The sequence below is a fragment of the Podarcis liolepis genome (genome assembly GCF_965112155.1).
Source record: "Podarcis liolepis genome assembly, chromosome: 16".
NCBI classification, from domain to species: domain Eukaryota; kingdom Metazoa; phylum Chordata; class Lepidosauria; order Squamata; family Lacertidae; genus Podarcis; species Podarcis liolepis.
Window position 1 is genome coordinate 24691783 of NC_139567.1, and position 26326 is coordinate 24718108.

At 44.5% G+C, this 26326-nt stretch overlaps 1 protein-coding gene and 1 long non-coding RNA gene across 2 annotated transcripts in view; one reads left to right on the forward strand and one right to left on the reverse strand.

Moving 5' to 3' along the window:
* The window catches only part of LOC310695342, a 362862-nt gene that overhangs the window by 48898 nt on the left and 287638 nt on the right, over positions 1-26326 (reverse strand). The gene's annotated exons all lie outside the window — the stretch shown is intronic.
* The window catches only part of NCAPD3 (non-SMC condensin II complex subunit D3), a 43609-nt gene that overhangs the window by 5769 nt on the left and 11514 nt on the right, over positions 1-26326 (forward strand). The window contains exons 4-24 of the mRNA XM_083479164.1: positions 881-1056; positions 2473-2646; positions 3698-3759; positions 3999-4086; positions 5338-5471; positions 6331-6403; positions 7032-7157; positions 7311-7563; positions 8058-8120; positions 9197-9280; positions 11055-11128; positions 12961-13095; positions 14271-14491; positions 16847-17042; positions 17156-17249; positions 17406-17521; positions 19364-19471; positions 19816-19930; positions 20025-20132; positions 20959-21197; positions 21775-21854. Of these exons, the coding sequence (XP_083335290.1) occupies positions 881-1056; positions 2473-2646; positions 3698-3759; positions 3999-4086; positions 5338-5471; positions 6331-6403; positions 7032-7157; positions 7311-7563; positions 8058-8120; positions 9197-9280; positions 11055-11128; positions 12961-13095; positions 14271-14491; positions 16847-17042; positions 17156-17249; positions 17406-17521; positions 19364-19471; positions 19816-19930; positions 20025-20132; positions 20959-21197; positions 21775-21854 (2719 nt within the window). The remainder of the gene's footprint in view (positions 1-880; positions 1057-2472; positions 2647-3697; positions 3760-3998; positions 4087-5337; positions 5472-6330; positions 6404-7031; positions 7158-7310; positions 7564-8057; positions 8121-9196; positions 9281-11054; positions 11129-12960; positions 13096-14270; positions 14492-16846; positions 17043-17155; positions 17250-17405; positions 17522-19363; positions 19472-19815; positions 19931-20024; positions 20133-20958; positions 21198-21774; positions 21855-26326) is intronic.

The window sequence follows — 26326 nt, forward strand, 5'->3', positions numbered from 1 at the left end:
CAAGTAGGCCATCAAAATAAAAATAAAATTGTTGGTTAATAATTGTTGTGAAGTTATTTGCAAGGCTGCCATAAGCTGTCAAAAATTGTTAAAATGGCAGAGTGGAGGAGAGGCTCTGTGTTTATTGGTTTAGCTGCAATGCTGGGAGTGACTCATGAAGGAGATCACTGCTGTCTTGAAGGAAGTGATGGTGTCAGCTGGCCAAGGCACCAATGATGGAAGCACTTGGAGTGTAGGGAGGAGGCTGGCCAGTGAAGCTGGGGATGAAGGTGCAAAGGTTGCTTATAACAAAAGTCCAATAAGTTTGTGGCCAAATGAAGATTTGAAATGGATGCTTCCCATTGAGGGTTTTAATCTGGGCCTGCCCCACTGTTAGGCAGTGTGAGGGGGTCTGTCTTAACTCAGAGCTTTGGGGATCCTGCTAAAAGACAGCAAGTCATCCATTTTGTTTTCATTATTATCATTTATTAACTTTATATCCCACCCTTCCTTCCAAGGGAGCCTAGGGTAGCAAGCACACAAGCGATAAAACACCTAGAAGCAATTCCAATGCAGATACAGAGCTGGAAAAATCTCTGCTTAAAGGGCTTCTTGAAAGAGGAATGTATTCAGTGACTACTGAAAAGATGGCAGAGATGGTGTCTATTTAATATTTAGTGGGGCGGTGGGGATTAGTATGCTTTCATTCATAGGGTAGAGTCATATTTGGATTTTCTGCTTCTGATAAGTTAGCCAACATACTGTGTTAGAGCTGCAAAATGCTCCTTCCCCTTTTTGCCTTGCTTAGTTCTATGCTTCTTATGGTGAAGGTTGATGTGCCGGTATAGAAATGCTGTTTCCTTAAAGTGCAGGCTTTTGTCCACCTTTCCTTTTTGGACAGGTAGCATAGTTAACCGGGTGTTCCATCCAGTGATGTTTGAAAAATGCCTCCAGACTCTGTCTAAATGCTGGCCCCATGACTCAGACATGTCCAGGAAAAGGAAAAAAGACCATCTTAAAAGCTGTAAGGGTGATCGGAAGAAGAGGGGAAAGCCACTGAGAGAGGAGAACACAATGGTAAGAAGAAAATTACCCATGCGTTACCGAAATTCTATTAAAAAAACTTCCCACCTCCAAGGAGAAGTGATTCATCTAGCCAGAGGTAGCCATTCTGTATTGTTGAACGTTACTCCAAGCTCCAGAGACAAGTCTGAAAGTGTGAAGTGTGTCTTTCTACACAAACAGGCACCCTTGTTGACTGTCAGCAACTGTAATAAAATGGTCACCACGCATCAGTTAAGGCTTCACCATTATAGCAAACACAAATGCATACAAAAACTCAGAGAAAAGTAATGCTCGAATGTGCAATCCCTCATTTTCTACAACTTTTGGAAGCCAGTTTCCTTCTGGTTTGAATGGTGAGCAGACTCTTTATGTTGCTTTAAAATTTGGTAGCTTGCTAGAGCAGGCATGGCCAACTGGTATAAAATGTATTTTTTTTTAAAAAAAATTATTAACAGACCAATCAGATCACATTAATTCCAAATCACATTAGTTCCAAATTACACAGCCAAATTTTTAAAATTTTGTTGGGGGTACCCATACTTTGAGCTCCGAAAGGGATCCAAACATCACTCTTGCTGCTGCTTTAATTACACAGTTCTGTCCAGATAGTCTCTTTGTTATTTTCCTCATCTTCTTGTTATCATATATTCCTTTCTTTGTGATCTCTGATAGTCTTCACAAGCGGGTTGAAAACAAACATATCCTGTGTGGATTTTATGCTTCTCCAAGAGCCATATCACATAAAGGACAGACGCCATTTTCACACCTCCGTACAAAACATTCCCACAGACTGTACGTTGATTTCCACAGGCCTGCCAGTCTGTCATCAATTTTCTCAGGGGGCCCTGCCAGGTCAAACTCACATTCCGATAACCATGGTCCTCCTCCCCCTCCCCCTCCTGTGGGCAAGCCTGCCGTAACGAATCTCTATTTGTAACTGCGTCACAAAGCTTTCCTTCCTTTCCCGATGTTCCCACAAGTCCTCTCTTTGATTAGTAATTTATTTCCACACAGTTCTTAATCTCCTGCTTGTGATCAGTAATTGCAATGATTCTTTCTCTGGGGGGGGAGGGCTATTGGGTACTCACATAAGACAAAAAAAGAAAAACTTGTATAAAATGTATTGATGCCAGTTGTCTAAATGTGCAAGCCTTTTCAGCTAAGCATGTCTTCTATGGAAGGAATCTTACGGTTCCCTAGATGATTTGCTCCCAAACATGCTACAGTTCTTTGGGTGGCTTACAGGTACATTTGTCTCCTTCACCTCTCGGACGTCTGTTTTTTTGCTCTGCTTAGTGGTCAGTCCTTTTGGTGTGTGTTCAAATTTGATGTGGGCCAGTTCAGATTTATTGGGAGTGGACTTGCAGGCTGCCGGTGGAGCATCCTTGCTCTTTCAAATCCTTGTCTTTCAAAATTTTGCCATTCTAGGTAGATGAGAACTTTGAAGACGACGACGACGACCAGGAAGAAGAGATTTACTTTTCTGCACAGGAGCTGCTTCAGATCCGGGAGGCCCTCTTCCTTCTCTTGAAGAACCTCCTGAGGCTTCTCTCTAAGTTTTCCCTGAAAGAGAGGTCACAGTGTGTGCAGACTTGTGTTCAGGTGACTGGAACTGTTGGGATCAAAACAACGTTGTGTAGAATCTGCCTTCTCTACCCTAGTGCCCCACAGATGTTTTGGACTACAACTCCCAGAACATACGGCAAGCACCAAGTTTGGTTAGCCAGATACAGATCCATCTGCTGCAAGGTGTTAGTTGCTGGCTTGGCTGGCTTTTCAAAAAGATTAATCAGATTTGCAGAGGATAAATCCATTTGTTTAATACATTCTTATACCATCTTTTCCCCCAAGAAGGCCCCCAGTTTCAGAGGCTCAACAAATGGCTACCAAGTCTCAAGGTGGTGTACATTGGTCTCCCCTCTCCATCTTATCATTAAAAGAACCCTGTGAGGTAATTTAACCCGATCAACTGGCTTGCCCAAGGTGACCCAGTGAGCTTCATATCTAATGGGAATTTGAACTGTGCTTTCCCAGGTTATAGTCCAGCCCTCTAACCACTACTGTACACCACACTGGATTTCCAATTACCCACCTCTTGGCAATAATGTCTATATGAAACCTCTGTGTTCAGAGCCTCTATCCCTCTAAAAAGCAGGTGCCAGGGACAGAAATCAAGAGGAGGATACTGGCTTTCATACCATGCTTTCGGAGCTTCCCAGAGGCATCTTCTGGCCAGTTTTTCAGGGTGTCATCTCAAATATTTATAGTTACAATGTAAGTGATACATGGGGCTCTGAGCAATCGCCTGGCCTTCCATGATCCTCTGTTAGAATGATTTGTGGTTATTTGCTCACTGTGCTCTGGATCCTGCAGCTGGTGCACTTTTAAATTATGGAACACTTGGAGCATGCAAAAGCATTGGAAGGCCATGATATTCTTTGTGGGCCTCATGTTCCATGTTTTATGTCTGTGCCTGTTAGGTCTGTATTCCCTTGCCCTGCAACAGTCAGCCATTGCCCATTTCTTATACGAATTCCAGCCTCCTATTCGCTCCAGTGGATTGAATAGGCTTACCCTTGGGTCAGAAGGCAGCTTAGTCAAGACTATTCTCCCTACCACTTGATTTAACTCTTAGCTTTGACTTCTCTTGTAGATCTTTGTTACGCTGATGAGTTTTGAGCCCTGCGTGCATGGATTTGAGCCTTCAGAGACGATGTGAGTTATTTCTGTTAAGTCTTAATATCATACTTTAAAGAATGTGAGGGGATCTTTTAAATATTAAACTCTCTCCCCCACCTCAGCCACAGTTAAGCCACATGTTATTTCCTATTTGTGATCAAGAATTGGGGAATTGTAATTACAAGTGCTTGGTTTAGGACTTCTTAGTCTGCACATAAAATGGATCCAGCAGTGAGCTTTAAATGTTTTTTTTTTGTTTTGTTTTTTTGGTACAGGACTATCAGCCAAGCCAAGTATGTCCCAGAACTTGCCTGCTTTGGCTTACGGCTGTTGTGCTTTCCACTTCATGGTGTGGAAGATAAGGTAAAAATGACTTACATGCATGTTGATGTGTCTCCTCTCTGTCTATAATTCTTAGCATGTGCAAAGGCTCCCATTAGTCAAAGCCCACATTAGAACTTTGTCTTTATTAGGCTAACCAAAATATTTCAAAATGATGTGCGAGCTTATGGGTTTTTCGGAAGTCTTCATCAAGCTAGAATGGCAAACCACCTTGTTCATCAGATATTTAGGGGCCTTTTAAAAGGGACTTGTAAAACACCGGTAGACAGGACTATGCAAAATCCAGCAGAAATTCATAGAGGTTTGGTTGTCCCAATCCCCCACTGTCCTGTTCTGGATGCTTCCCTCCCCTTCAGAGGCTCAGTGCTTTCTCTATACAGTGCTGTGGCAACCAGGAGTCCACATATGGCCATTTTTCTTTCTTGAAACCAACTGATCTGAGTCAGTGAGCCTTCCTTTGCTTCTGGAGAGAGACATTAATTTTTTCTCATTTATAAAGACAGACCAATGGGACCTGCAGCAGAATATGTGCCCTCTTTGGTTTGGCTGCTAGAGGGAGCTTTAACACTGCTGTATAAAACTGACGTGTGCCGTTTTACCACAAAGTAGGGCAGAGCAAGTTTTGCGGAGGCATTTTCACACCATTTTGTACTGAGCTAAGACAAATTTTCTGCAGGCTCTATACACTTGCTTCCTTAAAAGGCTTTGCCCCTTGTGTTTTTCTTTAATGGAGGACTTCTGCACAACACATTCTTTCCATAGTTTTAAAAAAATTATTATTTACTTGAGAGTGCTGCTTGCTCAACTAAGGCACAGTGCATTAAAAGGGAGCTCACGTAAATAAATGTGATGCACACTTCTCATTCATCTGGCCAGGTAAGAAGAGTAGGAGGTGTGGTGTAGAAGCTTTAATTTGCCCTACAGGGCATGCTAATAATAGAGTATGTAGTCTGCCTTCTATTGCAATCAGCAGCAACACTTCGATCAAAGGTAGACTTTCCATTTTTCCACTCCTGTGTGCATAACAGGGTGTTGGGGAATAATTATTTTAGCAAACCAATATTAACTGGACCTATGCTAAAAGCCTACTGAAGTTCCCTCACCAGAGGAATAAGGTAGTGTGCGAGAGAGAGACTGGCTCTAGTTTCTTCACATAAAGATGCACATGCTGTAAAAGGGGAGTAGTGGTGTTAGGTGCGGGGGAACTGATGACATGGATAACTCTTCCTGGCACCCACCCACTCACTCACCTGTCTCTTGTTGCTTTTCTAGGTTCTTCGCCTTGTGTTCCACCGTCTGCTCGCTGTCATCCTCATGCAGCCAGAGAGAGGTGCCTTCAGTGGCTCATCAGCCACTATTCCATCTCAGGCTGTTGGCGCTAGGAACCTAGCCATTGGATTCATCAGGTGAAGCTCTGTCGCTTGGTGTTTGTGCTTTTGCATCTAAGCAGGACAGCATTAAACCATCCTTAACTCTCAACTCTTTGTGGGTGGCTTTATCATTCTGTAGTTCAGGTTCGTGGTCTGAATGCTTGAGATAGCCTTAAGAAGTGAACAAATTTATCCATATGCAGCCTTTATGCACTTATTAACTCTCCAGAGCTGTGAGGACAGGAATTGTAAAAATAAGAGTTGCTGTTGTTTCACATACTATGATCTGGGAACAGCATGTTGCTTCATTACTAAAGCTAAGCAGGTATATGGAACTAGTTGGCAATCTGGGTGGGAGACTACTGGGTGCCTTGTATATTGGGGGTGTATTTTTAAGTAGAATATAAATATGTAAAATAATGTTACATGGAACCTGCTACAATCACATGGATGCTCACTGAACTGACCTCTTGCCCGGAAGAAATTCCTACTTGCCACAGGTGACCAGACAAGAGGCCTTTTACAAGCCTGCTATGAGGGGGCAGATCCAAGTATAGGTATCTGCTCCTCTATGACGCTCAATATCTTTTGCCCTAAAACTTCATAGTGAGAGAACCTTGTATTTGCTGCCCTTACTTTTGGAGGAAGGGCAGGATAGAAATACCATAAATGTACAAACAGGGGCACATAATTTCATGGGGTTTCCTTTTCTTAAGGCAGATAAAGCGCCAAAGTTCAAGGTCAGGAGTTCATGTCCCACGATCTCCATGGGATGGGAAGATCTGGGTAGCCCATCACAGTAGACGGTATTGAGCTAGATGGATCAGTGGTGTATCTTGGCCAGGCGCCCAGAGCTTCTTGCCATGTCGTGTCTGACTCTTCCATTTTTGTGCAGCTCTCTGATCGAGGAACTGAAAGAAGTTGCCTACCCTGTGCTGCGAATCTTACTGCAGCATATTTGTGTCAAGGTGGGTTATAATCTTTACTTTCCTGTCCAGCAGCATAGCATGCCTCACTTCTGAAAAAAGGAGGTATCGTTTTCTTAAAGACAGCTGTGTAGTGGCAGCAGCTGGTGACCAAGCTTCTTTCATGGACTGGCCTCCTGAGAACTTTATTTGGACTGGATTCAGTCCAAGGTTTGCCTGTTTCCTCTCTCCAACTTTAGAATGACCATCTTGTTGGTGCTGTTTTTAGCAACATATAGAGGACCATGTGGTTTTTTGTAACGCTAGAGCTAAACGGTTTTAAAACCAAACAAGCCAGGAATCGCATCTTGAAGTAATCTATTAAAGACATTTACAGGAACTGAATTTCATAATTTGTTTCAGCAGGCCTTTATGATGCAACACAACTCTATGCTGTCATTCAATACATCACATTGCATTCCTTAGGATTCCCCCAGCCTCTCTATCTGGCAGCCTAAGGCCAGTCCCTTGGTTTAATTGGTTGTCAAGCCAGGGATCTCACTTGCACTGGGTCTCATCCAAGGGCTATCTGTTGCCAATCTCTCTACTCTGCTCCAGAAGTTGCAGCAATTATGACGAATCACCTGACTTCACTTAGCCTTGACAATTTCCTTTATTCCATTTGTTCCAGGTTCCTGATAAGTCTGAATACCGAACATACGCAGCATTGGCTGTGACGCAACTGCTGTACAAATTTCCTTGTGCAGAACACGCAGACTTCATAGCTTGGCTGTATAAATTTTCACTCAATGACAAGGTGAGGGCAGTGGTGGTTTGAACACTGGCCCTTTAGGGAGCCAGCAACATCCCTGACATGCTGCGAGCGATAAACTGAACACCCATCTAGCCTGTGACTAGTGGTGCTCTGCTTTCTAAGCTACATGGCATCTTGGGGTTCTTCTTCCAACAGGCCTCCTACAGAGTATTTGCTCTTGATGTGGCCTTGGCCCTGTTGGACCTTCCAGAGCGGGAGCAGGACATCACCTTGTCTGAGGAGCAGCAGGCATTTCTGAAACACAAATTCCTAATGCAGACCATGGTCCTCGGGCGGTGCGTGGACAAAGCCCCAACTGTCCGCAGCAAAGCACTTTCAAGCTTTGCTCAGTGTTTCGAAGCAAAATCCACACTAAACAGAGAGAACATCCAGGAGCTGATGCAGGGCAGTAAGTATGGTGGGGGAAGTGAGCGCTGATCATCAACAGGCTTCATGATGTTTCAGACAGAATGTGGGACGTTAGACTAACAGGGTCCAAGATTCAAATCCCTGCTTTGTCCTGAAGTGCACTGATGACCTGGGAGCAGTCAGTATCTCTGAACCTATTCTACCTCACAGGGTTGTTGAGAGGATTGAGAAGTGTGATAACCCCATGTGCACAGCTCTGAGTTCATTGGAAGAAGGGCTGCCAACTAAGATTCTTCAATGCAGCAAGAGAGAACTGGCATGCTGGGTTTCCTTTCTTATGTTGACTCGCTTCAGTTGATTGTAGAGCTAAGGTCCAGAGCTGGGCATGATCTAGCTCAGAGGCTGCTGCTAGTTGTCAACCCCTCCTCTGCTTCGTGTGAGCTATCTTCAGACAGTGTGTGTGTGTGTGTGTGTATAAAAAGCCTTCTTTGGCTGCCAAATTGCATTTAATCTTCCTTTTACTTGCCCCCACAGCTGCTAGTTCTACAGTACAGGACTCAAACATGCCTGCAAAGACATTCGTAACCAACACAGAAGGTGAGCCAAGCCACCAGATACTGGTAACCCTTTCAAAATTGCCATGCCTGTTGTTGTAATGTACCAGAGGAACTTGGAATAAATGCTTGAACCTGTTAGGAGTGACTCCTGGTGGAGAGAAAGGAGGAGAGCTGAAAGACTGCCATGTCTCATACAAGCCTGCCCAGATCTTCAGAAGAGTTCTCTCTGTTTCTATCAGTGCCAGAAATCCATTCAGCAGGAATCAAAGAGAGGTCTGTCAGAAACTCTTTGCTCAGGGAACCTTCTCCATTCCCCTTAATACCAACAAGCAGCTCGCTTGATCAACTGGTTGTTTATAGCCAGTGTTCAGCTATGTTGAATTTATTGATGTCTTGTTGTACCCATTCTGTTCTCACATTGTCTTTGGTGATTTTGGATTTTACTTTTAATGCTGTTAGCAAGCCCATTGGGTAGAAAGGCAGGACACAGATTAAACAAACAAAGAAACCTAACTCTTAATTATGGGAATGTGCCTTGGCTAAGGCTATAATCCTAAGGCTACAGTCTCACCAATTGGTCACCTTTGGAGTTGACATCCCAGAAAGGTGGGTGAGATGTTTAGTAAGACCCTTCTTTTTGTCCCTAATCACTTGCCCACCAGCTGTCTAAGACTTATGTCTTAGAGTCCTGCTGGATCAGACCTGAGGCCTGGCTAGTCCAGTATCCTGTTCTCCCAGTTGCTAATCAGATGCCCATGGGGGACCCTATGAGCAGGGCATGAGCATGACAGCACCTGATCCCACTCTGCCCAGTAACTGGAATCCAGAGGTATATTGCCTCTGATACAGGATGAATGTACCATGGAGTTATTTGGAAAAAAGTAGCAGACAAGCCAATGAATGATAATCCACATCTTTATTATTTTCTCCTTCCAAGCTGCCTTCCTTGAATTTCTGGGTCATTATGACATCACAGCGTCAGAGTGACATCACAAATCTTTCCTGGTAGTCTGATCTCTGGGCAACTCTTTGGTTATGGGTAAATGGATCCTGATACACTTAGGTGTAGTTTCTGTTCAGTAACCATTATTATTATTGTTGTTGTTGTTATTAAAGTTTCCTCCAGCCATTGTCTGAAGACTTTCCCAACATTCAAAACTTTAGAGGTGACCGAAGAGCGCAACACTACTGAGTGTGATGGTATGCTGGACCCATTCTTGGGTTTTCCTTTTTAAAATTCACTCACTTTTTCCTACTTGATCATCTTCAATATATTCAGGGTTGTTGTTTTTTAATTAAGAAAATAGTTACCTGTACAGAATATTGTCGGCTTTATTTATAGAAGAAGATCTTACACATTATATCATGGTTACATGTGGGGCAGATCTATGTAGGAATTGTGTGTGGCCCACATGGCAATTGTATGTGTGAATGAAGAGCCTTGGGAATTGTAGTCCTATGAAAAAGGTGGGAATTGTAGACCCTTTATTAAAATCATTCGCCCACACTGGTTGGATGATGGGACACTTATGCTGCAATCCTGGACCCCCCCCCCCTTATTTTGGAGTGAGCCCCATTGAACTCAGCGGTGCATAATTCAGCTGAGCAAGGAAGAGATGAGAGAGAATCCTGACTGCTTGATTTTTTACTTTATGTGTGTGTGGTATATGAGTTGTTGTAATGTTTGGTTATCTTTGAGAGGAGAGAGAGCTGGATGTGCATAGTGCCTCTTTTATCTCTCTTTATGCATATTGCCTTGGGCACTTCTGAGTTGAAAAGATGGTTTGACAGTATGTGTGTGAGGATAGCTAGCTAGCGCATGCCTGTATGAACTGGGTAGGTTCAGGTCTGTCCCCTTAGCCACAGATTTATTAAATGGCCTCAGGCAGGTCAGTATCTCTGTGCTGACCCTATTCGCTCCATGCTCCTCTTTTTACTATGGCAGTAATGATACTGGCCTACTTTTATGGCGCAGTGGAGCGTCCTGAAGATAGAACTCAGTTCTCAGCCAATAGGAAGCCAAGGTGGTGGTGGGAAACTTTGAAGTCCCCCCCCCAAAAGAAGAAGCTTGTAAAGGGCAGTTGAAGGAGACTTTCAGAAGAGAAGAATAAAGTAAGATAGCTGAGAGAGAGGAGACAGGCCCACCTGCATAGAATGGTTCATGTGCTTGTGTGATGTGCATAGCAGTATGGCAAAGAACATAAGAGACATCCCGCTGGGTCAGAATAAAGGCCCATCTTAATCTACCAGCTTGTTTTTCCAAAGACTCTGCATTGAAATCCTCTAGGAGCCCCAATTCACACGGACAGAAGGCAATAGCCCTTTCCCACTGTTACTCCCTGAGTGCAACAGCATTCCACCCACTTGTGGGTCCCAGCAACTGGTGTAAATGTCTTTGACTCATATTTTCTACCTTTGTGAAGCTGCTTCTTGGGAAAGCCCCGCTACTTGATCCAGGAAGCAGTTGCACACAGAGCCCTGCAATTGGTTGTTGTTGGGGTTTTTTTTGGGGGGGGAGGGAGTATTTTAACCAGTTTTCTTACACATCTCGCCCTGTAGGGTGGCACTGTCATGAGCAAGCCTTTTGCTCATTTTCCGACCCAGCCTATCCACAGGTGGGGGCCCACCCTGAGAAACAGGAGTTTCTGTGTGGTGTCAATTCGACCCCCTTCCAATTCTCATTGGATAACACCTTTGCAACTGTTGTGGGATTACTGAGAGAATGTACGTAAAGCCCTCTAGAGTACTGGAAGCGCTCTATAAGAATGCTAAATCCGTGCAATGTTCTGCTGAGCATACGATATTTCCGTAACCTCTTCACCACCACCACCATATTTGTTGTTATTTGCTTTGTTTATTATTCACTTACAGTTTCAAAGCGACTTACAATTTAAAAAGCATACTGTGTACGCAATTTAAAATACATCAAAAAGTTAAGAGCTTCATTCTCTTCTCTCCCACCCCATTGCAACAGGAAAAGAGATCATGGTCATGCTGAGGCTAAGAGCTGCAGATGACAATCCAAGCGTTAGGAAATCCGCCCTCCAGGTATGTTCCTGTCTTCTTTTTGTGCTCCCAGTACCAACAGACATTGCTGTATTCTTTAAAAGTAGCCAGTTTTGCAATGAATCATAAAGGAACACATGGAAAATTGCACAGTACCCAGAAGCGACAGTCTCACTATAATAGCTCCCTCTAATAGCAAGCTCAGTCAGCGAGTGCCAAAAGGATTGTAACCAAAATGAGGCCGCTAAGAAACAAGTGGAGAGGTACTGGGGTGTTTGTGGTTTTTGCAGAAATACTAAATTTTAAAATGTTTTAAATTACACTTCCCCCTTCAGAGAGGTAATCTCCCTCCCTTAAAACAACAACAACCCACACAGCCTTCAATCTTTAGCAGCCACAGAATGCAGATTGTTAGAGCTGGGAAACACTCAGGGGTGGGGAATGGAGTATCGTGGATGAAGGCATAGCTAATTGGAACCGAGCAGGAACGCTCTACACTAATGTAATATTGCAGGTCTCACTTGTCTCCATAACTGAGATCAAGGTATTTCTGGTGGTTTCAAGAGTTGGCTCACTTAGCACAGTGCATTCAACCCTGACAGGTAGAAGGTTCTCCAGGGTCATTTTTAGCTATGCGCTCTGATCGCTCTTAACTGGAGGTACCAGGGATTTTACCTCCCACTGCATCTGTGTGCATTATTTTTTTAAGCTAGAGGCATAGTGAGCTATTTTATACCAGACCAGAGATGTCTCCTCTCACCGGCAACAGCTCTCCAGAGTTCGGGGCAGATGCCATTCCCATCACCTGTCATCTGACCCTTAAAAAACAACAAAAGAAACCCAAAATCTGTCAATGCTGGGGACTGAACTTGGGACCTTCTCCATGAGATCAGATGCTCTACCACTTAGTTCTGGTCCTTCTCTCCATTCGGCCACCATCTTCATCCTTCCTTAATTTGGAATTGGAAGCATACATAACCCGCACCAAAGTCACTGTGAGAGGGAGGGCTATACTTCTAAATAAATCAAATTATCTTAGATTGGTATTGATAATGGCTGAGAGAAGATTCCCGTCCCTGACAGCGACAGCGAATGATGAATGACTTGAGAAATGTGACCTTAACTTGGCCAAATACTTGATCTCCTGCTGAGAGATTTATTACTATGTAATGAAATATGTAAGCTTGCATAAATCACTTTTTAACATTTAAACCCTCATGTTTAGAATATTTATAGTGGCATAATGAATCTGTGTGGGAAGGTAATGAATTGGCACACATTTGAATGCGGAACTGCACAGACGTCAGTTGTGCTGAATATTGTAGGTTTCTGTAGCTGGGATAATTGGCTTGTTCCAGACTCCCCCGAGGGTGGCCACCATCCGGGGACCAAAGACTGCTAGCATGATAGCTTTGGAATCTGGGTCTCAAATCTGGCAAGACAGCCTGTCCCAAATTTCCAGATCAAAGCTCTGGGATGATCCTGACATCCCTCAGTGTGTGTCTGTCACTTAAGGCAAGGACTGGGGCCGGGGCTTTTCCCTTCCTGACAAACTTTTGGCAGCAGTGGGTGGGGCCAAAGGTGGAAATAGGCGGGGCAACAAATGCTAGGATTCTCTTTTGTATAGTGAGCTAGTTTCTACTCAAATTCACATACCCCTCTCTATCCTCCAGGCAAGTAAGAAGCATTCTCACAGTTCAGAGATACATTCCAACCAGGCAAAGATGCTCAATGAGGTTGCAAAGCAAGGCTGGTGCGAGGTTTGGCCTGGGAAGAGACCCAGTGGCTGGATAGAGAGATCTGGAGGGCCACATTTGGCCTCCAGGCCTGAGGTTCCCCCATCTCTGACAGATGTGTATTTGTCCGATCCCTAGGTGTTGATGAGCATCTTGAAGCACCATGTGATTTCCTGCACCTTGGAAGACTTGGGCACGCTCCAGGATCGATGTCGTGATGCTGCCGTCTCTGTGAGGAAGCAAGCCCTGCAGTGTATCACAGACCTGTTACTGGTGAGAGAAGTTGGCTGGCTTTGTTCTTGGATGAGGCTGTGTATGAGAACTACAAAAAAAAACAAAAAGCCTATCACAACAACTTCAGAATGCAGCACCCGAGCAATACTAATTCTCCACTAATGAAAGATGAGTACAGTGGTACCTTGGGTTAAGACCTTAATTCGTTCTGGAGGTCCGTTCTTAAGCTGAAACTGTTCTTAATATGAGGTACCACTTTAGCTAATGGGGCCGCTGTGCCGCTGCCAAGCGATTTCTGTTCTCATCCTGAAGCAAAGTTTGGAGACTTTGGTGATACTTTGTTTATTGATTCTGTGCATGGCCATCACTATCACCCCCCAGCCACTATTTTACACCAAACGTTGATGGGTGGACCTTGGAGGTCTAGTGTAAAAACAGAATAGACCACACAAGTTCTTTCAAAGAAGAGATCCTTCACTGCGGCAGCTCCTATTCTCTGGACCCCCTTGTCCATTGCTATTAGGTAGATGCCTTCACTGTATTGTTTTCAACACCCACTAAAGACTTGTGTGTTTGGGTAGACTTGCTTAAACAAAACAAGTTTAATATGTGTTTGAATTTTATTATGTATGTATTTACGTATGAGTTTGCTTATATTTTAATGTTAGCTTCCTTTTAACATTTGGTTTAGTCAAAATTTTTAATGAATATTTTATATTCTATGCAAAGTGCTTAGCGCTTATGGATTTTTAAACAGTAGATACGTTAAATGTCAGTCCAGTTCCTGGTTTAAAGCATATTTTGGGTCTGTATATCCTTATATCAAAGAGGAAGGAACCAAACGGAAAGCTTTCAAGCTGCCCTATCGCATTTTATTTTGCTCTAATGGCAGGACAGCCCATGTTTAGGTAAAAATTCAATGCTGCTCATCCTTGTACCATTTCAGGCAACCTGTGATCAGCTGAAGAGCGTTGTGATCATTTGCCTCCTTCTGATGCCTCATTATCTGAAATGTCTGTCTTAATGTGATCAAAATAAAAAAAATTCCTTCCAGTAGCACCTTAAAGACCAACTAAGTAAAGTTTAACTTTAAAGTTTAACTAAGTAAACTTTAAGGTGCTACTGGAAGGAATTTTTTTATTTTGACTATGGCAGACCAACACGGCTACCTATCTGTTAATGTGATCAGTTGATCTCTATCGGTCTCCTTTCAGTCTCAGCCAGACAATGTTCTGATACAGAAGGCCTGGCTGACGGGTGTCGTTCCCGTTGTCATGGACTGTGAGGACTCGGTGAAGGGGAAAGCCTTGGAGTTCCTGGACCGGCTCTTGCTGCAGCCTATCAAGCACTGCAATAAGTTCTCCCGTGAGGACAGAGGCCAAGTGTTGGCCTGGGACCTCCTTATGCACTTCACAAAAGAGAGTCAAGAACTAAGGTATAGTCCGTAGCACCTGAGCACATGCAGAGCTTTCCCTGTGTGGAGCGTCACCTATAATCTTACGCTTATGTTGTCATGCATTTTTAACTTTTGGCACTATATGAATATAACTGCTTTGCCTTTGATCAGATGCTCTGCAGCTGAGCCACGGCTGCTCACCTGGTCTTATTGTTAGGAATTTTCTTCTAATGTTAAGCCAAGAGTTGCTTCCTTGCAAGTTCCACCAGTTAGCTACAGTCCTGTCCTGAAGAGCAACAGAGAACAAGCATGGCAGATGTACAGGTATTGGAAGATAACGGATATGTGTCCCCTTAAGAACATGAGAAGAGCTTGCTAGATCAGGCCAGTGATCACTCTAGTCCAGCATCCTGTTCTCACAGCTGCCAGCTAGATTTCTGTAGGAAACCCACAACCACAACCCGATCACAAGAGCATTTTCCCCTCCTGCGCTTTCCATAAACTGGTATTCAGAAGCATAGTTTCTCTGACAGTGAACATATATAGCCATCATGATTAGTAGCCATCAAAAGTATTATCATGAATCAATTTGTCTTGTCTTCTTTGAAGGTCATCTAGGTTGGTGGCCATCTCTACCTCTGGAGGGGGGGGACCAAAGATCTGGAGCTTGTGTGGCTGCAGGAATCATTTTCCCATAGTCCAAAACTCCAAGCTTCCTGAACTCACACTGAGAAGCAGAAGAGATGAACAAGCTGCTTCCATCTGAGAAAGGGTCATTTCTAGTTGGCTGCCAAGGCCAGTCAAAATTTGTGGAACCCTGATAAGTGGGAGGCTCTTGGGATCTGGGTCTGTGGTGGTGTTTGTATAGGGAACCTCTGGGCCGCTAGTTGCCTATTGCTTAATGTAGCCCTTTTGAGTGCAGAGATTGTGGAATGCTAATCGGAAGCATGCAAATGAGAAAGGCAACTATCATTCATTAAGAAAGAGGCACTTGTCTTCATTCTGGAGTGCAATATGCTGCTTGTCTGACTAAGCTTTGATTCCATCTTTTGTAAGAGACCTCAAAATGGATGAGGAGATGCTTTTCGAATGGCAAGAATACGCGTGCTGATTAAAAGCAGCGTATGTTTTATTAGTCAATAGCGTGTAACAGTTACTGAAATAGAACACTCGCTCATGGGTCGTGCCGCTGTGGAATTTGTGATACTGTCACGAGTCCCAATTTTGGGCCTTGCGTGGTATAATTGGCATTTCTATATTGCTTGCTGCATTTTCAAAAGCACCTCTATACCTCTCTTCCCCTTTCCCTCTTTAGAACTAGGGGAAACGTAAGTCAATTACTAATTTTTAAAATTCATTTGGGCCACAACGGGGGAGCATTTCGCACAGAGAAGTAAGATATTTGGTGGCCAGAAATGATGCAGGTCCAACCTGCCCTTAGTCACAAATATGTTTCATATTTGAGGTGGGGTGGGATAGAAAGCTGCCTGCAGGTTTGCTGTTCTGAATTTAATGTTTTTGAATATTCTTAATTTTCCATCTGCTTTGGTAAAGGTTTCCAGGAATCTAAAACACATGCAAGTTATTGCTGCCATGGTAGTACCAGGCGAGCAGAATGACTGTGTTCAGACATAATGATAAATGATGACTTGTTATTATGGGAATGTGTCTTGGGTGCTCACATGATGTCTCGCCCCCTTCCTCCGGTACAGCAATGAGGAGCATAGAAACTTTGCTTCTATTTTCAGTTAACCACAGTTTTGTGTTACCTGGTTTAAACAGGCCACCTTTGTAAACCAAAGTTTGAGGTTGGCTTAACCACTGTTGCCATCCAGGCATAACACCAAGCTGTGGTTAGTGAAATGTTCCAAGCAAGTCGGGTGGCTGTGTCGGAGAAGGAGAGCAGAGAACGCATGAGGCTTGTGAATAATGTTGTTGTTGTTATATATATGCCCCACCCATCTGGGTATTATACAGCATGTATAAAAAATTGTAAAACATCAGTCATTTAAAAAATCCCAATACAGGGCTGCCTTCAGATGTCTTCAGTCAGATAGTTGTTTATTTCCTTGACATCTGATGGGAGGGCATTCCACAGGGCGGGCGCCACTACCGAAAAGACCCTCTGCCTGGTCCCTGTAACCTCACTTCTTGCAGTGAGTGAACTATGACTTAGGACTGCCTCCAGACTATTGTGGTATAGCAGATGGAATTTGGAGGAACATGGGCTCCAATTCTTGCTATCTGTAAAGCTAGCCAGCATTTCTCAACCTAGTCTACCTCACAAGGTGGCTGTGAGGATGACATGCGACAGCCCAGTTTAAGGCAGTCCATCGGAAGATGGGCATTTTTTTGCTACCACTAAGCACCCTTTGTTTCTGTCCTGTCTTTCAGCCGCTACTTGACCAGAGCTTTCCACATATGGTCGAAGCAGGGGAAATTCTCCTCCGTGTTTGTTAGCAGCGTCGTCTCCCATACCGAAACCGAGCGTGCTGCTCCCGCTTGGATGCTGCTGGCAAAGGTCTCCGGCTCTTCACCCAAGCTAGATTACACCAAGATAATTAAAGCCTGGGACAGTATCAGCAGGCAAGTGTGACTTGGCCCAGGTGGGCGGCAGCCCTGTGTGTCATTCAGAGGAGAAGGATTTTTGTCTTACTCCATCAGGGCTGTTTGCAACTTGAACATTCTGGTTCTTTCAGGGAGCCTAGTGCTTGCTGGCAGACTGTGGTGCACATCCTATGTGTGATTGGGAACACTGCAAAGCACCTGCCCAGCAGCATCCAAAGCAGACTGATGGGTGAGTGTCCATTTGAAAAGCCAATTTTACCCATCTTCTGAGTGTTTTCGTGTTGTCCTAGAGCTCTCTACCTGTCACCTGAACTAACCGTCTGGTCTGTCTGCCTCTCTCACCAGCTCATGTTAAGCTGCTTGATGTTCTTCTTTCCCCCCACAGATGATATCAAATGTTGGCTGCAGGACTCCCAGTGTCCTCTGGAGGCGATTAGCCCAGCCATAGAGACTCTGCAGAAGCTCTGCACTGCCGCCTCAGATGCCCCAAAGGAGACCCAGGTGAGGCTCAGAAATCTGCCTTCTAAGCACTGAACATCCCACTGGTTACCCTTCTTGAAACTGTCCTTGAGCTATGCTTTCTTCCCCATGCTTAGTAACACACGAGAGAGGCAGTGGTGAGTCCTATTGAGCGGAGGGATTCCTCTGAAACTTGTTTGGGATTTCTCAGCAGTGCAATCAGTTGTAGCCAATCAGCTTCCCTGAAGGACTGCTTTCTCGACACCACAAGTTGCCCTTTTTGATATTAGCAGCTGCCAGGACAAGTCAGCTTTACTTCAATTCCTGGCACTGCCAAGTTAAAAAGATTTGCTAGCAGGTGCTGTGGGGCCACCTGCCCGAGACCCTGCAGAGATGCTGCCACTCAAGATTGGGCTGGGTCGATGGGCGCATAGAAGTTGATTTTAATAGTCCAGTTTTGAGACTGCTAGCCATCTTTTCCTGGTTTGGAAGAAAGGGAAGATTGTGTCCAATATTTATTTATTTATTTTATTTATTTATTTCTTATATGCCTTCCATATGACTTGGTTGCCCCAGTTACTCTGGGTGGCTTCCAGCAAAATATAAAAACATCAAGCATTGCAAACTTCCCAATACATGGCTGCCTTCAGAGGTCTTCTAAAAGTCTGATAGTTTCTTACCTTCTTGGCATCTGATGCGAGGGCGTTACACAGGGTGGGTGTCACTATCAGGATGGCCCCCTGCTTGGTTCCCTGTAACTTCACTTTTCACAATGAAGGAACTGCCAGAAGGCCCTCAGAGCTGGACCTCAGTATCCGGCTGTAAGATGGGGGTGGAGACTTCTCTTCCCGTATACAGGACCGCATCAACATCTCGGAAATGTACTGGGAACCAATGGAGATCCTTTAGGACCAGTGTTATATGCTTCCAGTGGCACCCAGTCACCAGTCTAGCTGCTGTATTCTGGGTTAGTTGTAGTTTCCGAGTCACCTTCAAAGGTAGCCCCACATAGTGTGCATAGACTCCATTGCAGTCATCCAAGCAGGAGATAACCAGAGCATAATGAAAGGCTTCCACATTTGATTGCTTATACAAGGGTGCTAACTTCAATAAAATGTTGTGGGGGCCCAGGTAAGCCCCACCACACATAATTGATCACATGATGCTATGCGTGCGCACACACACGCACACACACACCATTTGAATGGGAATGACCATCAACGGGGGGAGGGCTCAAATATTTTATTGTGAGGGTCGAAGCCCCTAGGAGTTGGCTCCTATGCCATGAAGAGAGGAGCTGTGTGGGTGGGCAAAGACCTTGTTCCTATCTCAGTTTATTCTTGCTGGGTGAGTCCTGATATAAAGCAGTTTCCTGTCACTGCAGAGGAGTGTTGGGTGTTCTCTTGCTTACCAAGGAGCAGTGATGAGGTCTGGCCAGCACCCAGCATTACAAAAAAATAAATAAATTGTATACCCTAAAATACCTCTCAGAGCCCTTTGAATCACTCAAGACGTTCCCCAATAACTGCTGGAAGCGGGGGGGGGGGGGTGTTCTTGGCAGAGGAGTTGATGCGGAAAGGTCTCATTGATGCCAGAAAATTCAAAAACCGCTTAAAGATTCTTCGGCCACTGTGGAAAGTAGAACGGTCCGTTAAGACAATTTAGCCTGCAGCTGGGTGTCCAAAATAAACCCGCATTGTTCTCTTCTGGAAGAGGCTTCTCATCAAAGGAAAAACTGCTGACTTTTTAAGAGTGATCAGGGGATTTTCTCAGCGTGGTGGTCTGAGAAACTTACATGTTGGGAGGGAGAGAAGGGGGGAGGGAGAGAAGCAACAGTGTTTCCTTAGTAAAGAATTAAATCAAGGTGTCTCCATGTTTGAACAGGATATGCTGAACAACTTATTTGGGGGTCTTGTAGCCACGTGTGATCATTTCATCTCTAGTATAGTCCTCCAAGAGCACAGAGCAGAGCAGCTACAAGAAGATGCCTTGGTAAGTGAGACCAGAATATTATTATTTATTAGCTGCATTTATATGCGATCTTTCTTCCCAAGCACCCAAGGTGGTTTACAGTTTTAAAGTACTAAGGCAAATGTTCTAACATGCAAAATTGGGAGCGGGGAGAAAGGAGCCGACCAACTAGAGCAGGCCCTGGTGTTTCCCTGTACCTGCCTCCCTCACCCTCTTCTTCATCCTCAAAGGGCTGGTGGTATCTGTTGGTTCTTAAATGTTGTGTTTCTAACATCTTCCTTTGTTCAGCACCAACCTACAGCTTAAACAGTTCACTAGAGTTGTTCTGTACAGTATGTTAACTCTCATTGTTCTCCTTTTGGTAGGTTAGACATCTCTTTATCTTGGGTGAGGCTGCACAGCTGTGTCCCGCCAAAGTGGAAAAACACATTTTTTTACTGGTACAGTCCATCCTGGCTAGTTCTGACACACTGGGCGAAGGTAAGGCCTTCCTCTTCTTTCGATGTGCCCTTTTAGAGGGTAGCTGCCCAGTTTTGGATGCCCCATTCTAACTTTGGCGTGGTTCTTTCCCTAGCGTCCAGCTCTGGCAGTAGCGAGGACCTTCCACCATCTCAACCATTGTCCCAGTTCAGAGGCTCTGTGTTTCCGTCTGTTGTCAGAGCTCACGCATTCATTACGCTAGGTAAGAGCTCTCCCTTGCCTTACCTTGTGCCACCTCTTCTTGTTCTCCTTACCATGTGCCACCTCTTCTTGTTCTCCTCATCCTTCTCCAGTAAAACCTTGGTGATATATCAGGGCCAGTGAGCCTTTTTCAGCTCCAGAGCTGCATAACCTTCTGAGAGCTCCATGCCAGTGTGGATGGGGCCAGAGGGGAAAGTTGATAGGTTTTTCTCCTATGTGCAGTAGGTGTGTGCCCCAGCCAATCCTCCATGCAGACAAGCAAGGGGCATGATCAGAGTTCAAAAACACATTTCAGCTAGGCAAACACACTCAAGGAGAGTGCAAAGCAAAGCTGGGGAGAGGCTTAGGGAGCTGCATTTGCCCCCCACCTCTGCCACACGACTGAGGTTTAAAATATCCCCTGCTATAGACAGACTCCTTCTACCCAGAGAAACTTAAGCAGCTGAGTTTGGATGTTGGAAATGGTAGGCATTGAGACTTAGTCATACTCTGGGTAGAACCACTAAAATCAAATGGGTTTTAAATGAATAATGGCTAATCTGAATCCCATTGATTTCTGAGTTTACACTAGAAATGGTTAAGTCTTGATCCAGTTGACTGTCTTTAACGATGGCAGTGTGTTGGTCTAGTGGGACTGCAGGTTGCACACGAGGGTCTCCCTGCGGCCCTTGAGCCACCCTTCCCCTGTTTGTTCTTACAGAGGATTATTTCTCTTTCTGATTGCTTCCGCGTCACTTTGTTTGGACCTGCCGCACAGGCAGAAGAGATCGGTCCAGTGGCTCAAGCCTAATCCTCCTCCTTCCTCCCTGTTTCTTGCTCTTTGATAGGTAAGCTTTGCCTCCAGCATGAGGACCTGGCAAACAAATGCATTCCTGCCTTGGTTCGAGAACTAGAGCTGTCCAAGGACGTGGCTGTCCGCAATAATGTCGTCATCGTGATTTGTGACCTCTGTATCCGCTACACCAACAAGGTAGACAGGTACATCCCCGATGTTGCCATATGCTTGAAGGACCCGGAACCTTTGATCCGGAAGCAGACGCTCATTCTCCTTACCAACCTCTTGCAGGTGAGTCAAGCACAGGTTGGTCCTGGGGTCTTCTTTGCTGTGCTGCACTGTGGCTCTGATGTCAAGGGTGGCATGTCACAACAGGAAGCCCTACGTTTGCAGCCCTTAAGATGGTGAAGGAGAGCCAGTTTGGTGTAGCAGATGGGTTGAACAGATGTCAGTTCAGTTCCCCACCACCACTACCTCAGAAGCTCAAAAGATGGCCTTCAGACAGTCACTGTCTCCTCTCTCATCTTAATCTCACATGGTCCCTGGGAAGATAAAATGGGGAGGGTATCTGGCAGGGATATGATTTCCAGTAGATGGGAGCAGGGCTTTGCTCCTCTATGCACCTCATCCCTTGGCAACCAAAACTAGAATAATTTGGGCATCAGACTAAGAACGAGAGAATAGGCGAAGATATACACCCATTTCTCGTTTTACGTAATTATGGGTCATAGAGTTCATTAAACTTGCACATCAAGGATTTGCGGTGGATGTTAGCAGACTTGTATGCATGCTGTGGATTCTGTGGAAAGCCTAGTAGCCTCTGAAGCACGCTCATCCTCTCTCCCTCCCAACTTTTGTTGTTGCATAGGAAGAATTTGTGAAATGGAAAGGATCCCTCTTCTTCAGATTTGTCAGTGTTTTGGTGGACCCATATCAGGAGATTGCAAGGTAACACCATCATTTCTTCCCCCGCCCCGGAGTCATAAAAGGGATGAAACCTGGTTCTGCTTCCACATTTTGCTTATGTCTGAATGATGGGGGAAATCTTGGAATTTGTTCCCACTTGGTTATTTATAAGAACAACTCTGAAAAGTAGAAAACATTTTTTAAATAAAAGCTCTGGCATCTACAGTTCCGCTCAGCAAGCACAGACTTGGGGAGAAACTATTTTACCCTTCCCATCGTTTTATCTTTTCATGATGTCTTTGTTAATCATTACAAAGCGGGTGTGGATAACACCCATTCAGGTGTTCTTTCCCTCCTCTCCACCAAAAGGAGCAAGTAAAAAGGCCTTATCAACCTAATTTTTGGCTGCATTGGCAAAAGAAAAATATGTTGAGTAGGCACAGCCATTGGGTGGGTGGAGAGATTTAAACTTCATCCCGATGCAATGCAAATTGCCCCCTCTCCAGTCAGTTGATGAGCAGGGATGGACCAGGCCCATTCACATCAGCTGGGAAATGGGGAGCTGTGAGTAGGCGGGTGAGAGTGTGTGTGTCTCTTATTTTCATAAAAAAGTGTTTATAAGTCTGCTTAATGTTTTAAAATCTTTACTGTGGGTTTGGGATTGGAAAATCTTTTGGGATTGTCAGTGGCAATTTGACATTTCCCACATATATGCTTTCTTAAGATTAATTCTGAAACTCATTCCCAGGCTTTTAAGAAGTTGTCCGAAAATACGGGTCTAACAGGGACAACCTTGTTGCCCTTTGGCTTTCATACAGCACCTGCAGTTGGTGTCACATTTTTCCTGTCTCTCCAGCTGGTGGCGGTCTTGTATCATCTTTAATGTGCTTTCTGCACAGCCGTTTATGTCTCTGTGTGTGTCCACTTTCTGTTTCGAGGGTAAAAACGGACAGTACTCATTGGTCACCTGATTAAAGAAATTGAGTCAATTAATTGTAATCCATTAATTACCTTGCACTGCAGATAAAACACTAGTCCAGAAGCCAGAAGAATCCTTTCTTTGTTTTTTAGGCCACACACACAAATACATGCATCATCTTACACACTCATCATCTCAGAAGACACAAAGAAATGGTGCCTCTTCTGAGATTGTGTTTTCCACTCTTTTTTTAAAATCAGTATTTGTCCTTAAATGATTTAAAAGATCTGCTGTCTGATCTGTTAAGAGACCTTTTTATCACCTGATTAAAAATATTAAATCTACTTGATCTGGACAATTAAATGTTGTGTCTCTTTCACCTGGAAGCTCTGGGTGAAATTAACTTAGGGATGGGGGATCTGTAAGACTCCAACTCCCAGCATCCTTGACCACTGACGATGATAGCTAGGACAGCTGGGAGTACCAAAAGCATCTAGAGCAGGCATGGCCAAACTTGGCCCTCCAGCTATTTTGGGACTACAACTCGCATCATCCCTAGCTAACAAGACCAGTGGTCAGGGATGATGGGAATTGTAGTCCCAAAACAGCTGGAGGGCCAAGTTTGGCCATGTCTGATCTAGAGGGTCACAGGTTCCCTATTCCCTGGGTTAACCCATCTTGACCCTGGGGTTAGGCTGACAGGTACAGATTTTGCCCAAGACCACCTAGACTGAAAAAGGCCTGCTGCACAATTAGGTGTACAGTGTGACCAAATAACCTATCTTTCCTGAGACCAACACTATCCACTTCCATCACAGTGGCTCACACCACATGGTGGCTCTCTTCGTGTGCACCCAAAAAGACAATCAGTATCCCAAATGTTTCCAGGTTATGTCTTATCAGGTCTGTCATTGACAGAATAGCAAGCTTCGGAAGTCACAGAACTCTTTGTGTAGTCTAATTCTGTGGCTTTCTAAAACTTACTACATGGTAAAAGTACCTGTTTTTTCAAAAGGTACTGTCCAAACTAGCTTGCATCCTTATTTCCGCAGATTCAAAAATAATATCTTTTTCTTTATTCTTATTTTTTTTATTTTTTAAATGGAAGCGTTTGAGCTTGGCCATTAAAAATGCCTTCAACCAGATAAGGTAAATGTTCTAGACCTCTCTGTATGATCCCAAATCAGAATGTGACGTTTCCTAAGCTCACTGTGTGCCTTATGCCAGGCATTAATTGTAGCATAAGATGCAATTTGGGCATATCGGTATGAGCTGCTGCTGATCCATATTGCATCTTCTTTTGAGTCTGAAATCCCTGTCATCATTTAGACCCTTGCAGATATTCTGCATTTAGATAGCCTGCTTATTTGGGGGTTAAATCTGCAGGATTTATTTGAAGAAATTGGTTTAAAGTCTACCTCAATATCCTACCCCCCACCCTTTACTGTTTTTACTAGTGTATCTGTAAGACTCCTTGCCCATGAGCTTGAGCATTCTATTTAAAAAATAACAACACACACACACACAGCAGATAGCCAGGTACTTCTGGATTAAGACAAGCACTTTCTCTTATAGTTTGTCCCCAGCATCCTCTACTTGAAAAGGAACACAGAAAGTTGCCATATACCAAGTCAGACCATTAGTTCATTAAGCTCAGTACAGTGGTACCTCAGGTTACATATGCTTCAGGTTACGTACGCTTCAGGTTACAGACTCTGCTAACCCAGAAATAGTGCTTCAGGTTAAGAACTTTGCTTCAGGATAAGAACAGAAATCAGGCTCAGTGGCGCGATGGCAGCAGGAGGCCCCATTAGCTAAAGTGGTGCTTCAGGTTAAGAACAGTTTCAGGTTAAGTACGGACCTCTGGAATGAATTAAGTACTTAACCCAAGGTACCACTGTATTGTCTATATCAGGGTTTCCCAAACCTGAGCCTCTAGCCATTTTTGGACTACAACTCTCATCATTCCTAGCCAGCAGGACCAGCAGTCAGGGTTAATGGGAATTGTAGTCCAAAAACAGCTGGAGACTCAAGTTTGAGAAGCCCTGGTCTATATTGTCTGGCAGCAGCTCTCTGCAGTTTCAGGCCAGGAGTCTCTCCCAGTTTTGCCTCGAAATGCCATTGGAGATTGAACCTGGGGCCTTCTGTGTGTGAAACAGATGCTCTCCTGGGGCCCATTCCTGGTATTCTGGTTCTGAGGGTTGCATTTAGTGGCAGTGGCTAATAGCTGTTGACAGACAGGCCCTCTAAAAAATGATCTTGATGCTTTTTAAAAGCCACCCATGTTAATCACCATCGCCCCCGCCTTGTGGCAATATATTCCGTGAGCTTAATTATGCATTCATTTTGACTCTGTGTGAGTTTAATTTTACTTATCTGTACTTCAGTCATTCTTCAATGCAGAGCTTTCCCTGTCTCCCCCCATCCGCTCATCCACAGCAGCCTGTTACAGTGTTGAGAGCGTAGCAGTGAGCTGCCTTTTCCTGTGGAGCGCATCAACGTTTCATTTAAAAGCTGCCCGGCTATTAATGGGGTATTCTCAATAAATGCCCACACGTAGGGAGCGAGTAATTTTATTAAAAAACGCTCCCTAGTCGTTGTGGATTCCAAGCTGTGTCTCAGGCCGGGAATACCAGATCTCCTTAATAAGATCTTGCTAGCACGAGTGACTGCTGGTTAATTATCACAAACACTGTAATTACTGTCGGTGTTTACTGTTCAACTGAGTTATTTCTCTCTTTAATTATGTTGAATTATAATTAGAAGCAAAATTGCAGGATGGGCCCTGAAAGCTTTTCAAAGGAGTCTTGGATAAGGGAGCGGTGTAACAATAGACCCCGTGTTTCTTAAACATTGTGACGTTTAAGCACCACTCTTGATTTGAGGTGGGCTTCAGCAAAGGAGGGGAACCCGTGGCCATGTAGAGCTTTGGGACTGTAGTTCCCTTCAACACACTCATCATTGGCTGGGGCGGATGGGAATTAAAGCTCACCATCAGAAGAACCACACAGTTTCCCCCACCCCAGGCTGCATTTTGAGAGAGGCCCTTTTCTCTTGGCTTCTGTGCCGCTCAGCTGGTCCGTTGCAAAATGTCACCAGTCTACAGAAAAAAAAGTACAGGACAGGCAACCTCCAATTTCGGCGCGACAGATATGTGCACATTCATGCTTGGTGCACATAGCACAAACCCGGAAGTGACCCAGAAACGTCATAAAATACATCACTAAAAAGGGGAGGCAGAACGGGGTGTTTCAACCACACACGACTTCATGCAAGCGCACAATAACCTGGAATGTGACCTCCGCACAAATCTGGCGTTGCCTTATGTGATTTAGGTACTTTTGGTCCATATCTTGCGATTGTGTCGCAAGAAAAAGTGTTAAATGCCTGTTAATCAGGGCTGTGTAAACTGTATTTCCAATCATAGTTTGGGCTCTTCCCTTGGCAGCCCATTCTGTTGCTTTGCTGATACAACAATTAATACTTTTTTCCTGTTGCTGATCAACCTTGAGTTGGCAAGTGGTGGCCCAGGGGCTCATTCTGGCTCTGGCATAGTCTTTCTTCCCTCTTCTTCTCTCTTTAATACTCTCTTGCA